The sequence below is a fragment of the Bos mutus genome, chromosome 7 (genome assembly GCF_027580195.1).
Source record: "Bos mutus isolate GX-2022 chromosome 7, NWIPB_WYAK_1.1, whole genome shotgun sequence".
NCBI lineage: Eukaryota > Metazoa > Chordata > Mammalia > Artiodactyla > Bovidae > Bos > Bos mutus.
In genome coordinates, this window is record NC_091623.1 from 22,066,938 (window position 1) to 22,082,173 (window position 15,236).

At 36.4% G+C, this 15,236-nt stretch overlaps 1 protein-coding gene across 1 annotated transcript; it reads right to left on the reverse strand.

The window, feature by feature from the left end:
* Positions 1-839: 839 nt before the first annotated feature.
* Positions 840-14,892, reverse strand: ARRDC3 (arrestin domain containing 3). The gene is given in 9 exon segments (XM_005907536.2): positions 840-3,573; positions 5,617-5,771; positions 6,044-6,206; positions 6,536-6,792; positions 7,156-7,258; positions 8,257-8,404; positions 10,295-10,376; positions 14,367-14,531; positions 14,534-14,892. Coding segments are annotated over 9 exon segments (1,242 nt in total). The 5' UTR covers positions 14,646-14,892; the 3' UTR covers positions 840-3,516.
* Positions 14,893-15,236: the final 344 nt, after the last annotated feature.

The following is a 15,236-nucleotide window of genomic DNA, read 5'->3' on the forward strand; positions in this document are numbered from 1 at the left end:
AACCCAGAACATAGATGTTCCCTTCTCATGATTCCTCTCCTAGTCATTTTTACTTCCTTATTGTATTAAGATATTGTGCAGATTGGTTTTACTTAACAAGGATAGTGTATTGCTATAAAATCGATTACAAATGTCTGTCTCTTAATGTCACTTTGTAGCACACTTCTTCCATGTGTATATACATTTGAGAATAGGGGAGAATCATATAGTAATGTACAACTTGACAGCTCATCCATGAGTATATAAACACTGTAAGAAGGTAACTTCTAAGTGTGATTCCAAATGTTACTTAATGTTACAAACCACTATAAAATCCAGACATTCTTTGAGGAAAAAAAGGTTTTAAAATTTAGAAAAATTATTTTTAGATTAATACAATTTCTAAATTTATGTGCTCTTGAAATACTAGAAACTTGGGACCCATCAGAGTTAGTACCTGAGAAGTGAAAACATACCTGGTTCAGTCTGGTTCATATTATAACATGGAAACATACTGAACTTCTAAACTAAAAAAAAAAAAAAAAAAAAGCATCTATCACTTAATGAATTAAGTAAAACAATGATAATTTATATTAAAAAATTCCTCTCCACTAGTAGAGATCTAGAAACAATTCTTATCCAGCAAGGCTTAAAATAAGTTTTGTTTTTTTTTTTACTTTTTGGGGCTTGCAGGGTCTCAGTTCTTCAACTAGGGTTGAACCTGCGCCACGGCACTGAAAGGGCCTGATTCTAACCACTAGACCACCAGGGAACTCCCTAATTGTAGTCTTAATAGTGTTTGCATGTATGATGAGTTACTGAAATGATTAAAATTCAAATAAATCTCCAAACAATTTTATAAAAAAGAAAAAAAAAAAAAAAAGAAACACTTTTATTTTCCACAAGGAAGAGCAATAGGAAAAATTAAATCATTTCCCACATGTTGTTTTCTTAAAACAGCCTACAAGGACATATTCAGCACCAAATAAAAGAGAAGAAAAAAAGGGAATTACAAACAGCCATAGAATATAATCTATAAAGCAAACATTTAATATTGCACTTCGTTTTGCTAACATTTTGGATTTTACTTTTCCTAATTGAAAAATCAGGAATCTATCTTTGAATACTGGAATACACCTGTGAAGCTCATATCTTATATCAAGAATTGACCAATATTTAGAAAAGAGTAATGCCTCTAAGTAAGAAAGTAAAGGAATAATGGGGAAAATAAAACTTTATTTGATAAAGTTTTATATATTTAAAATTGTATCACATTTTGTGACCCAGTGCCAATTATTAGAATATTGGTCATTCCTTCCTCAAGTGTTATTTATAAGAGTATATGGTGATAAGTATTCCAATGCTATGCATATCAACAATTGTTCCCTAGTCAGTTAGACATAAGAAGAGAGAAAAGAAAAGGGATTTTCTGACAACCCCCCCCCCAACAAAAACCACCAAATGCCCTTTATGCCAAATATTCCATTAGCTTCTTTTGAGGGGGACATTCACAAAATGATTTAACAACAATAAAAAAATATTCACCCCCATTTCCTTATTATCTAGTATTAGTTTGCTACGGGAGCCCAAACCCTTTAACCGAATCACTTAAAACGCGATTCATTTTTACATGGGCTTTCTTCACCCTGTCAGCATTTTTCAAACATGAATTGTCTTCCATGTTTTCTTAAAGGCCACTTATGGAAAAGCCTATTTGTTTTGTATGAAGCTTTAAGACAGTATTTAACCAGGTCAAGCACCAAGCCAGAGTTACTATTATTTTCAGCCACTTTATTAACTGTGGGATTAAATGGCAGGATAGATATAAGACCCATTTCACACATATGCTGCAACATCAGAGATGCTGATTTTCATTAAAAAAAAAAAAAAAAAAAAATCAGAGCTGAAATCCTTCTAAAATAAAGACATTCAGTACACTTGGTACCTTGGAAAATGCAGTTTTAAGGGTCTTAATGAATGCTGGTATATTTATGAGCCAACTGTAAATTATCTTTCACACAAGTTGTAATTTAGTGATGTGATCATTCTTCATAACTATATATACTCAAAGTGAATGATTTCTCTCATTTAGCAAAATCTTCTTTAGGTTATGGAAAAACATACTTTTGTTTAAAAAAACAAAAACAAAAAAAATAACGATTCCAACAAATATTCTAGTATTTCTAATTTTTACATTCTATACTTTTATAATATACTGGGGCTTTCAAGCTGTGAAGCTTGAGCAGGACAGGAAATGTATAAAATGAGCTCTCTCATAATCTGAACATCCATATTCCTGCTCATGAAAATACCCTGCACCAGCAAAAATGATTTCCAACATATGTGTTTTGGAGGTAATTAAGTAACTCTGTATAAAAATAAATGCACTTTCTCCTCCTTTCCAGTGACCGGAAAACTTCCATACTTTTAAAATAATAATAAAAAATAACAATAATTTGTAAGAGCAACAGCCCTTAACTCTTTGCTGGTGCCTGCCATACTGCCTTTCTTGACTCCATTCTCAGCTCTGCTAGCTTCTTCTTATATGTAATGATAAAAAGGGAATGCGGGTGGGTTATCACTTTTGTGTATGTCCCTTTTCCAAATTTCCCTCTCCAAAAAGCCAACCAAACAAACAAAAAATAACTCAACAGTGCAACAAAACACAAATAGCATTCCAACAGTTTGGCAAGTGATGCGTTCACCTGAGATTAAGTGATTTTAGGCAGTCAATAACAAAATGCTGCTTTGCTGTAATAGTAGAAAGGCAACAAATTCTTAAAAGAAACCAAGAAGGTATACAATCTTGACAAAGTCTATTAGCTTCCTCCTCTTATCTCTTTTCCCACATATCTGTTGCTTATCTACCACAGTAGGCTGCAAACATACAGCAAGAAGGATTGGCTTGAAGGCATTTGATGTTTGTAAATAAATCCACAATAGGATCCAAGCTGAAGAGGTGATACATGGTCAGCCTAGTAGGACAATTCTGAGCATGTGCATACGCAGGTAAAGTCCAGGCTATATTAAATAAAAAAAAAAATGTCAGTGCATTTTTTTTCATGTTAAAGTTTCTTTCAAAGCTTTCTTTTGTTCCTTGTTGTGCTCACCACAAACAAGTTTTAAAAGAGTATCAAGAGTCTGGCATAAATGGAAAAAAAAAAAGCTGTAGTGACATTGAACCGCACAATGTAAGCATTGAGCATGTGCAAATTTTCAAATCAAAAGAAGGAAATCATCCCTCTTTACAACGTGGTGTCTTGACACGTATGACCATAGGCTAAGAAGACTGCTCTTAGTATGTGCCAGTTTTAAAGGAGAAAAGCTTAGATCTTCAAGCATGTTGGAGCAGTCCCAGAATGTTGCTGTAGGCTTCTAAAGCGTGATCACTGGTTGTTTCATGTTTGCCATTTTTCTGGGCAAAAGCTATTCCACTTCCTCTGAAAACATGTTTCCAAGATACTTCTCTGTCCTCAGCCGGGAAGGGAAGAGATACAGTTCAGAACCCACGTCAACTTGATTTAACCAAGTATTCCTTCAGCGAGAGGGGCAAGATGGTCTATCATCAGCTGGCTGATCAGGATTTGGATCAATCTAGAAAGGGAAAAAAACAGAAACAAAAACCTCAAAACCAAAGTTAACTGATAGCATTTAGTAAGAATGTAGCAAACAGGCTAATATTTTGAATGCTGTAATCAGAATGAACATAAAGGCCTTGTATGGGGAAGAAAGGATTAGTATCATTTATGAAGGACTTGCTATTCAATTACTAGATTAACAATTATATTTGTAGAGGTATGCCAGGATAGTTTTATTTAACAAAAGCTAAGGGTAATATTTTATCAGATAACAGGAGCTTTATTCAGCACTTAATAGAACTTAAGACTTAAATATATAATGGCCAACATTTTCATAGAGATGATTTTCTCCTACAGTTTCCATTTCATCCTATTACCAAAAAGTCAACTGATGTTTTCCCTAGGCTTTGGGAAGAATGTAGTTGTGTAAACAATGTTCTTGGTGTTTACTTGAGGTGATAGCTCATGAGCCTAAAGCCCCAGAGAGAGCCTAGGAATAAATATAGTGTGTATCAAGAAATAAGAATGATGAACTCAAATGCTCCATAGATAGCCGATTTTGCCTCTTTCTGTAGTGACATTCATATGCACTTAACAACTTTTCTTTCTTTTTAATGACTATCCTTTAAAGAAAAAAAAAATTCAAAATAGCTTTAATACAATCAAGAATCCCCCCATCCCCAATATGACTAGATGTTAAACAATTAAATCACATCCTGAACCAATTTAGCCTTTTAAAAGTTTTATATTCTTTTAATTAGCTTTACTTCATTTTAAAAGAAGGTAGAATTTTATGACAAATTGCTTAAAAGTGGATACTTAAGATTGCCATTCTTTAAAAATGCCTGTTGTACAACTAAGATGCCTCAGATCAAATCACAAATGAGGAACTTAATAACCAAGACAGAAATGTCAAAATAAAAATGTAGTGAAAGTATTTCTAACAAGTGGGAGGATACTTTTAGCATCTAATGAAAAATTTCATGAACTGAAATAGTGAGACAAAAAAACTATGTGCAAAAAAGAATTTGCAGAGAACAGAACAGATTTTGGAACATCCTATAATCAATGAATACAGTGGATTTCATATTAATCACATCCAAATGAAAATTGACTATTCTAGTCACGGAATTAAGGGGAAAAAAATAAAAACAACTTGTAGAAGAGTGAAACAATCCTCTTGTATCTTTCTTGGGAGTAGTATTTCACTGCAAAATAGCTGTCTAAACTATAGCAACAAAAAAACAAAAGCTGATTCCAGTGATTTAAAAAGTTATCTGGTAATATAGTTATCAAGGCCAATTCTAAAATCTCTTACAATGCATATTACATATATGCATATGTATACATTCTGAAGTATCCTGAAATTGCTGGATTTCTCCCCAACTCCTATTTTTCTTCCCGCCTGGAATATTCTATATTTTGAGAAAATTTACTCTTTAAGAATCAGCTTAACAATCACCTTCTTAGGGAAGCCTCAAGACCCAATAAGCTGCTCCTCAAATGAACTGTGCATTCCTATCACGTTGTTATGTAATATTTTGCTTCTTAGTTTTTTTCCTCACCAGTCTGTACACTTCTCCCAAATAAGGGCCATGTTTTATTCATATAAGTGCTTAGTTACTTGAGACGAATAAAAATAATCTAACCGTGTAGGAATGCTGTTTAAGTACGTTACTGCAAATGTTATTTTCCCCTATCACTGAGAATGCGGAAATACAAAAATTAAAAAGGATGACGAGTAAGATAAATTCTAGCTATCTAATCAATGGTTGCAAATGCCAGTTCTACAGATGCTTTAAAATATTTATTCCTTTAACTGGCATGTTACAAGCATTAGGTTAGATCATTATCTTTATTTAGCCAATAATATAAGAGACCAGTCCAATGCTGGGTCAGACTTTGTATTAAGTATTGACAATCTAACTTTTAATCTGTTGTTCAAAATTATTTATTTCTCTCTTACCATGATAATCAAAACCTAACTGTATTTTCAGAAACTCTGCAATATTGCTTAGTAAGAGTCAGCCCATTTTGTACTTGAGGGTGTGATGCTTACCTCTGAATAAAGGGGTGGAGGCAAGAAACGAAACTCTTGAATATATGCAAACAGTGGTCCTTGAAGTGCTCTCTCAAAGTCATCACAAGCACTCCCTGGTGCAAGATTGTTCCGTCTTTGTTCCTCTGTTACCACTTCTGCATAGCTGGGTGGTGCTGAAGGAAAAAGATACACGCAATTCGAACAGCATGTTCTTATGCATGTCAAAATACACAGAATAGAAGGTATTAAAAATGAATGTCAAAGTAAAATAATAATAATCTGTCTTGTGATTAAAACTAGGGAAATATACATTTTAAATCTAACATTAGGGGCACACCCCATTCTTCAATACAGACAAATTTTATCTAATCATAAAATATCAGAAGCAAAATTATTTTCTTGCAAATACCAGATTAAGCTTAGATACGCATTATCAAATTATTACCTTCAGGTCTTTCAGGTAGGGATAAACCAAGCCAGTTCATGTTCATGCTACACTGACTGCTTACACTTGAGGTTCTGCTTCCAAATGGATGTAGAGGAATGGTACCAATGACAAGTGGCAAATTAAGAAATAAATCCATAGCTCCAGGAATATCCACATATACCTAGACAATAAAAAGAAATGTTAGGTTTAGAATCCCAAGCACTATTTCTTTTTTAAGAAGAAATAACCCAATCTATTGTCTGAGGTCCTCATCTACTTCATTTTTTAATGATATACTTGAAAAATTTCTCCATTATGTACACTGTTATATGGTACACTGACCTCAGGTAAAACGAGTAACTATAGTCCAAGTTATATAAAGAATTACATGTAACTATATCTATCATATATGGAAAAAAAATAATATTCTAGATACAAGACAAAAATGATACCCTTATGACATTAAAACTTCAGAAAACATCCACTCGAAACCCTTAAATCTGTACGTACCATTAGTGAATATTCCACACGGATTATACTACAGTCAAGGATGGAGGGAGAGACTGGTGGAATTTTCAGCAACTTGCCATTCCACGTCTCTGTCTTTCCAGATGATAAGGATTCCCCACGCAAGTTAGCCACAAGCTGTTTGACTTCCTTCATTTTCCCTTTGGCATAGAAGGCCTGTGTTTGGTAAATGGCTGCCTTTGGCACCACCATTCGGGAAGAGCAGTTCTCAATCTCAGCAAATATCTGAATTGATTCACCTACAGGAAAAAAAAAAAAAAAAATATATATATATATATATCTACTGTTAAAAAACAACCAACCAACCCCCAAACAAATGTAGATTCTTGGACTAAAGTTTGAAAGTTCAATGAATCATACGGATTAAGAAGCCACCCTAAGAGCAGCAAGTAACTTTTAAAAATCAACTACACACTGACAGTAGCTATTTAAAAAACAAGACTACATTCCAATTCACAAAAGAAAACTGGATAAGCACAATTTACGACAGTTTACCAAAGAATACTGTACCATCTTTGCATTTAGTAGAAAAAAATGTAAATTCATGCACAGAAGTTAAATGAAGAAAGATCAGTCTTGGTGGGAGTCCACCTCATACGTACCTGGCGTATAGCCCTTCCTTTCGATCTTGGCACTTAAGGATATGGGGCCTGAGGTACAGAACCAGCAACAGAGAGTCTTTTCTTTTGTGCCTGCTTGGGGTGACTGTAAGATATAAATTTAGAGAAAAAAATCAAGGTATGAATTGAGACAGGAATAAAATTTTTAAAATATAATCCTCAATTCCTAAATAATTTTACATTAAAAGCAGTGTTGCTGTTCTGTAGCAAATATACTTTTCCACCAACTGACAGCTTTTGATTTATACTGGTATTTCTGTCTTTATACAAGTTTCCATTCAATTAAAGAAAAAAGGGCTTAACATATTTCATAAACAGTTTTAGCACACACTACATACAGTAATTAAAAGCCAACTTAAAAAAAAAAACAAAAAAACCCTTTCCACATTCTATTTAAACTGCCTTAAAAAAAAAAAGGCAGTTTGGAAAGCAACTTGGTTATAATCTCAAATGATAACATCTTTCTTTGAGAAATGTAAAACCCAGAATGTAAAAAAAAGAAAATTCATTTTTAAGACTGATTCTTATTTGTGTAAAGATGTTATTATTTGTTTAAACCAAGTAAAGTTTTTGAATTCGAATTTGAAACTTGTGAAAAAATGCAATTAAAAAAGATTTTCTTTAAAACAGAATTTAAATTTTTTCATGAAAATAATAATCTCCCCATGATTTGACAACTATCCCTATATTGGAGTAATGCAATGCAGTACAAATTTTACATTATAATATTTTCAAGTTAAGTGATATTGTTGTAGTAATAATTGATATTACTGTTCCTTTTCCACTAAAAGTATCCAGGGAACAGATTTATTTTTGTTACTGTTGTTATCTTCTGAGTTAAGAGATATTTCATACCAAATATTGGTCTTATTTTAAATATTTACTTCAAGTTATTACAATATCAGAAAATATGAGCATATTCTGCATTAATTAGTATTGCTCTTCACTGTAGTTTGGAAAATATTTACGTAATTTAAAAATAAAGTTACTATTTATAAATTGTAAAGAATACATAGAGTAGGTGATTATTCTTTGGTATTTATATGCCAAAAACAGAGAATGAAGAATTCAGTCAATTCTTACCAGTAATGAAGGAGTGTTGATATCTATATGCTCAAAGACTGTAAATTCCTTCTTTAATTTTACTGGTAGAAGCCAAGGCCTGTGCAATTCGGCTTTCACCCAATAGCGCACACTGCCATGTCGGCCTTCGAATGAGGTAGCAAGTGGTCTGTGCAGAATATAAAGATCATATATTAATCTTACACCTCTTTTTAATTAATTATACAGCAGATCAGCATAGAAGTGTTAATATATTATATGTTTATACACCAGTGAGGTATCGAAGGTGTAATTTATATTTCCAAAGGGATAAGTCACTGGGGGGGGGGGGCACCTTCCAAATAATAAAATAGATAATTGTCAAATATTGCAGAAATTTGGTTAAAAAAAGCCAGAAGAATACAATTGCTTTAAACTAAGAAGAGGCTACTTTTAATGCTGGTGGCAAAATTATCAAAGTCTGGAAATGAACAGTTTTTGAAAAGGTCAAGACTTTAGTTTAAAAATAAAATTAAGAATTGTTTAACTATTTCTCTTGAGAAATTCTAGACTCTGGTTAAACATTCAGACCAAACTCCCTATGATGCTCCATTTTTCATTAGCTAAAAATTACTATTTCCTATTATAGCAACTAATTAAGATCCAGAAAAGGTCTGGAATAGTCATCATGGCTTCAAAAGCTTTTTACATTTCATTAAGTCCACTGATCTCTTAAAAAAAATGCTTTCCATTTCCTAATTTACTTATATTCTAACTCTTTTTGGCCATGTTTTCTAACTACATTATAGACTTAAAAAGAAAAAGGATTTCTTCCGTTGACCTGTGTCAAAAGAATGAGAATTCTTCTCAACTCTCGGATTTTATTACTTGTGGAAGATTTTATTTTAGTTAATTTAGTCTCCTTTTCATATTTCATCAGACAAATGCACAAGCTTCATTTATTTACAAGGTAGAGTGCTAGTTTTTTTGAGGAGTAGTGGTGTTTACTTTTTGTTTTACATTTTAGACTTCTGCATTAATTTATATAGCACAGAGAAATAAAATGCAGGATCTATGCAAGACTTCTACAGTTTATTTTAAATGACTGTGGCTTATTGAAAGAATTAAAATATATATTTATATTAAATCACCTTCATCCTTTGAAAATATTCAGGCCCAATTGTATTAGCCCTATTGTATTTACGAACTTAAAATATTTCTCTTAGTAATTAGGGTATTGTATTAAAAATGTTCTTCAGCAATATGATACTCTGAAAAATACTCCTTATGAACTCTATCCACATATAATAAGTACTAGAATTAAAGAACACACAGAATTATGTACATTTGGCACTTGACAAAATCTTCTGTAATTCAAGTTTATCTTTCAGAATCAAACATTACAAGTACCACTTTAATATGTTAAGGCATTATTTTAAAACTGTTTTTGTATAATTTCCTCTAATACCTTATTATTACATTATGTATATTTTACTTTCCTTCTTCCTTTCATCCTATATTCCAGGCCTTACATTAAGATATCTGATTGACATTTTCTTTTAAGTCTAGATCACAATATTTCTTGTGTGACATTCTCAATAGCTCCTTGCACAGAAGCTAATGAATTCATATCATAAACACACATTACTTCTAAAGTTAGGATATTCCTAATTTTTTTGACGTTCTTAGCTTACTGCTGTTGCTAAGTGTCAGTAGAAAGGACAGAACACTTACTTTTTATAAACTACTAAATGACAGACTTGATATGTTCTTTTTTCAGCTAATGCTGATGGTGAACTATTAAGTGCTTACTATTTGACTAGCACCTTCCAATTCATTCACTTTAAATGAAATACTTTTAAACACCATACAAATCCTGAGACGGAATATTGAGGTTTGCTTTCTATAATTTTGCCACTCCAGATTAAAAAATAGCTTCTTTTTTTTTAGTATATTGTTTTCCTCTAGCAAGTTTCAGTAATGAAAAGGGTTTTTTTAAAACTAAAAATATTTAAATATACAATGTTTCATTTTAAAAGAAAGTATGTTTATGAAAAACGCCTGTTAACAAAATACTTACGTCTGTGGAAGCTCGAAGCTGAATGCATATTCATGCCTTCCTGAATGAATAGTGTTGAAGCCTTCTTCGGAATTATCATCATCTAAAACAGAAAACAAAAAATTTATTAATAAACCTTCACACTCTCTTCATGATGTCAGAACTTTAAAGATGCTCACATAGTTAAGTAAGGCCACAAACTTTGGAGTGTGAGAGATCTGAATTCTAATTCCAACTTCCATCACTTCCTCTGGGTAAAATAAAACTCCTGTCTTCAGCTGGTTCATCTGTAGAATGGGGATAATTAATATTTATACCCCATAGGTGATTTTTTAATGGAAAACAACCTAAACTGCAAAGCATTTACAGCTAACATCCTACAGGCTAAAAGACTCAGACCTCAAGTCTCATACTAAGATGTTACCTTTGTCTTCAACCATTTACTTAAATTTATCCTAATAAGCCTATATATAAAATGAAAACTATTCACGTAAACCTTTAAAAAAAAATGTGTTTTTATATGGAAAATGTGAATGTGAAAACTCAAATGATTAGAAAACTGCCAAGTAGATGTTGGGAGTTTAAAAAAAAAAAAAAAAAAGGAACAGTGATTTTAACGTCGGTTTCATAGTCAAAAATAAAAATTCTTACTGAACCTAAAATTATGACCTCAGTCTCATAGCTAAAAATTCGCATATATATAAGATGTACCTTAAAATGTGCCTGCTTCACGGGAAAACACAGGTCACACATCCTTGAAAAATGAAGATGCTAGAAAAATGCTAGAAATGCTAGAAAAAAACAGGATGACCTTTGATTTTATATCCAATTTCTTTTGATCAAATAGGTTCTTTTTCAAAATATCTCAAAAAAAAAAACAACAAAACCAAAAAAAAAAAAAAAAAAAAACACCACAGGGAAATATGGGAGGGGTTCTGGATTCTTAACATGCTTTTCTGAAGCGTTCTAACTAGGTAATTTAATTACATAAATGTCTATTAACGCAGTTTCCTCGGTGTAGAAACCTTTATCATTAACTAGGAGGCTATCAGAAACGGCTATTATCATTTAACTTTCCCTCAAAAAAGTAATAAATACACACAAAAAACATGCTTCCCTCAGAGGGGGGGAAAAAGGTGCCTATATGTGGATACCTTTTATTCAATAACCATCACGACTCAGTCTTCTGTCACCAGTATCCCCCCGCAAATTCTCTCTCCGGGATTTCGGCCCTGAAAGCCGGCTGATGAGTTGGGGGCCATTTAAAACCGCTCCCTCCTGAAGACGGCCAAAGTTTGCCTCCCTGTCTCTCCTTTTCTTCCCTTCTCGCTCCCTTTTTGTGCCAGCTCAGCAGTCTCATTGAGGCGAGCGGCGGCGGCGGCCCCGCCGTGGTAAACAAGTGCTGGGCTGTCAATCAAGAACTAGACCGGAGCAGGAGAGGACCGGCCTAAACCGGCGCGAGCAGATCCCAGCCGGCCCGCCCGCGCGCCGCCGCTGCCCGCGCGCCCCGCTATACATACGGCATATGTCGCGCGGCGCTCGCGCTCGCGCTCGCGCAGCCTAGCCTGCTGGCGGCCGGGGGAGACGGGGGCGGGGCCAGCGCGCCGCAGCGCTTCCGCTTTACACGCCCCAGCCGGTGACCGGTTCGATCTGGCTCGGGCCACCCTGACACCTTTACATTTGCGGCAAAGGAAATGGGGGCGGAGGCAGCGAAGGGACGCAAAAGCCCGGTGGTGGGGGGAACAATGGCGGGGGTGGTGGTGACAGGGAATACTTGCCAAGGCTCCTACCAAACCCTCCCTTCGATGTTCGTGTCACTTTCCCCGTCCCGCAGCCTTGGGGGCTCGCTCTCCCCTCAGGGCAAATCAAGGTAGCCCGTCTGGTGACTGCAGAGACCAGGCAACATGCTTTTGTTTCAGCTGCGAGGGGGGACGAGCGTTCAAAGGAGCTTCCTAACAACATCCACCTGAGAAACCTGGAAAAGGGGGTCTGGCTAACCCGGCCCACTCAACTTCCCCCGTGAGAGAACTGTCAGCTAAAAAGTTGCGCCCAGGGCCACCTGGCACCTGGAAGGCTTGCCTCTCCTCTCTGTTGAAACCTGAATTCGTCCCTTTCCAGGTCTGCAAGAGGGGTGAGGTGAGCGGGGGAGAACGTTATGTGACAGGAGCCCCGTGCGCTTCCAGAAGCCCGGGCAGGGACTCGAGAAGGGGCGGGGGCAGCGGCTGCTCAGGAGGGACCTTTACCGGCGCACGCCGGTTCCAAGCCTCGCCCCAGCCGGCGAGCCTTCTCTCCCCACCCGCCTGCGCCCAATCCAATCAGAGCCTGGCATCGCCTTAGCAACAGGCTAACAAACCCGGCTCCGCCTATCGCCGGCCGCCCGGGGCGGGGCCTCAGTTACCAGGCTAGTTTGAGAGGTCCCAGTTCTAAAGTCATTGAAACTCTTCCAAGCCGAAGAGCTCGTCCATGCTTGCAGGGGTTGAGGGGTGTCCCGAGGGGTGCAACATAGTGTTCTTTACTATGAAACCGTGGTGCAAGCATTTGAAATTTGTGTTTGTCCCCGTAAGTCGTATTATTATTCTACTTTTACCCCACTGCACACCACAACTCCTTAAAAACCTGTTTCTTCTAACCCATCTTAAAAAAAGCTACCAGTCAAGGAAGGATCAAATACAAACTCCTGGGCGTCCTGTTCAGCCAATACCAGGACTGTCATTAGGCAGTTCCATTTCTTACGACTGTAAGTGCTTGGAGAGATTAACTAGAAATTATTTCAGGATGCAAATGATCTGTGTGTAACTGAAAACGCAATTAAAAGACTAATTTCATCTTAATACTTTAAAAATGCATTCATGCTGTAATTCAAAGCACCCTACGTTTCCACACTTGGCCTTAGTTCAATTAGCACTTCCTCATGGGTGTGTATTTTTCAATTAAAAAAAAGTTAAAAACGTGCTCTATTTTTTAAAAAATTTCAACATTCGAACTAAATACTGCATTAAAAAGGAGAAGCACAAAATTACATAACCAGTTTTCACATTATATTCTTCTTGGGCTAGGAATTAAGTCATCGCCACCACCTGACGCGTGTAACCAATCTGCTGAGAGCAGAACAAGCGCCCCTCCTCACCACCCCCCAGAACTGGTCCGAAACAGGATTGAACCGCTTCTAACAAAGGGTGGAAACTTAGAAAAACAAGCTTAGAGTCTCCTATATTTCCACAATGTAACCATTTAAACAATAGATTGGAAATCTCAGGACCCCCTTTCCCTTTGACAACCCTTTATCTTCCTTTTCTAACCAAAAATCAAATCCAATGAGCCGAATACTTTTCAATTCCATTTGACTGGCAGGGGTTTCAATGAATCCACGTTCCAAAGTTCGGCATGATGCTCGGAAAAGAAAATTTCTGACCCTAAATGGCTTCTAAAACTGATTTTTAACACATCGTCATGATTGGTGCTGTCCTTTAAAATAGAGAACGCCTGATGTAAATTTCTGAAGGAATTGGAAAGAATAGGGAAAAAACACGTGGGGTGTTGATACCATATGTCAAAATAAGCCACAGAAACCCTTTATCAAAGAACTACGGTCAATTCTCTAAAAGTCTTTTGCGTGTCAATATTAAAAAATGAAATACACCTATTAACCCACTTTAAAGTGTTATTCATTGAAGCTTAGTTTTTAAGATGTCAGGTTGCAGCGTATAAGGGAAAAATCTAATATTGGACTGCAGCCTTTAGCAATTCATTTGAAAATATAAAAGTAAAATTACTGAATCGGTTTTAAGCATAATTTATATGTAAGGTTGAAATGGATTCCAAATGCGTATGGCACAAACCAAGCCGGGTATAGAGGTAGTTGAATAAGTGCAGTTTGCAGTCACTTTGCAGATGCCTGCATGCGTTACGGCTTAACACACGATGAATGTCAAGGAGAATCCAAATCTTCTAACTTTGCTAACCTTTATCAAACTGCTATATGTTATGCTAGGAGCAGGATTACATTAACTCAGAAAAATTGAAAAGGTACTTTGCAAAGAAAGGTCTAATAATTTCTTACCAATGTTAAAAAAAAAAACAAAAAACAACTTACCTCTTTCGTGTCCAATTAAGATGTCTTTATGGTTGAAATATTCTACTTCTTCAGTGTAATTCTGTGTGTAGGCAGTATTGGAGCCGGCGTTTCTCGATTCGGTCCAGCGTACTTTCGCATGTCCTCTTGCATGAATTTTAAGAGATTTTACTCTGATTTCCCCGTAACTTCTAAATTCACCCTTCCTGAGACTGTATCCCCACTAGAATACACAGGGACATTGCTGTCATTAAGACAGTCAAAGCTTATTGTCAAACTCTTTACCTTTCCCAGCACCATGTTTATAACAAAATCTATAAAAAATATAATGTAAGACAAAAAAGTCAAGATCACATATATGATGTGATCCTCACTTAACACTGATCGATGTCTTTGCCGTGCAAAAAGCTTGCAGGCAGATCAGCGCTTCTTTACAAATAGTTCATTGAGATTTCTTAAAAAGTCGGGGCAGCACAGAGGCTGCTGGCTGCTCCGCGCTTCTGCGAGTCTCAGTGGTCTCCTTACAAAGACGGGCGGCTGGAAGCTGCCAGCTCACTTTAAGAGGAGCTTTGTGAAAAACAACCCCGGTGCGCATGCGCACGCCGCGGCTGCTGTCGGCCCTCCCAGCGCGCCCCCTCCCGCGCCCGGCTCGCTCCCTGGCTCGTTTGCTCGCTCGCGGGTACAGTAGGTGTAAGCCACGGGAGGACGACACTGGGGCTGCCGGGAGGCTGAACCAGACTTCTCTGCATTGTGGCCTCCTATTGGTAGGCAGGCTACCGTAAACTCTCGATGTGCTAGCCGGAGTCCCTAATTGAGCACACTCTAGTAGAAAGATGATGGCCGAGGGGGCCACAGGGGAACAAGGTTTTGGGGGGGAGCTGTTTGCCAAGG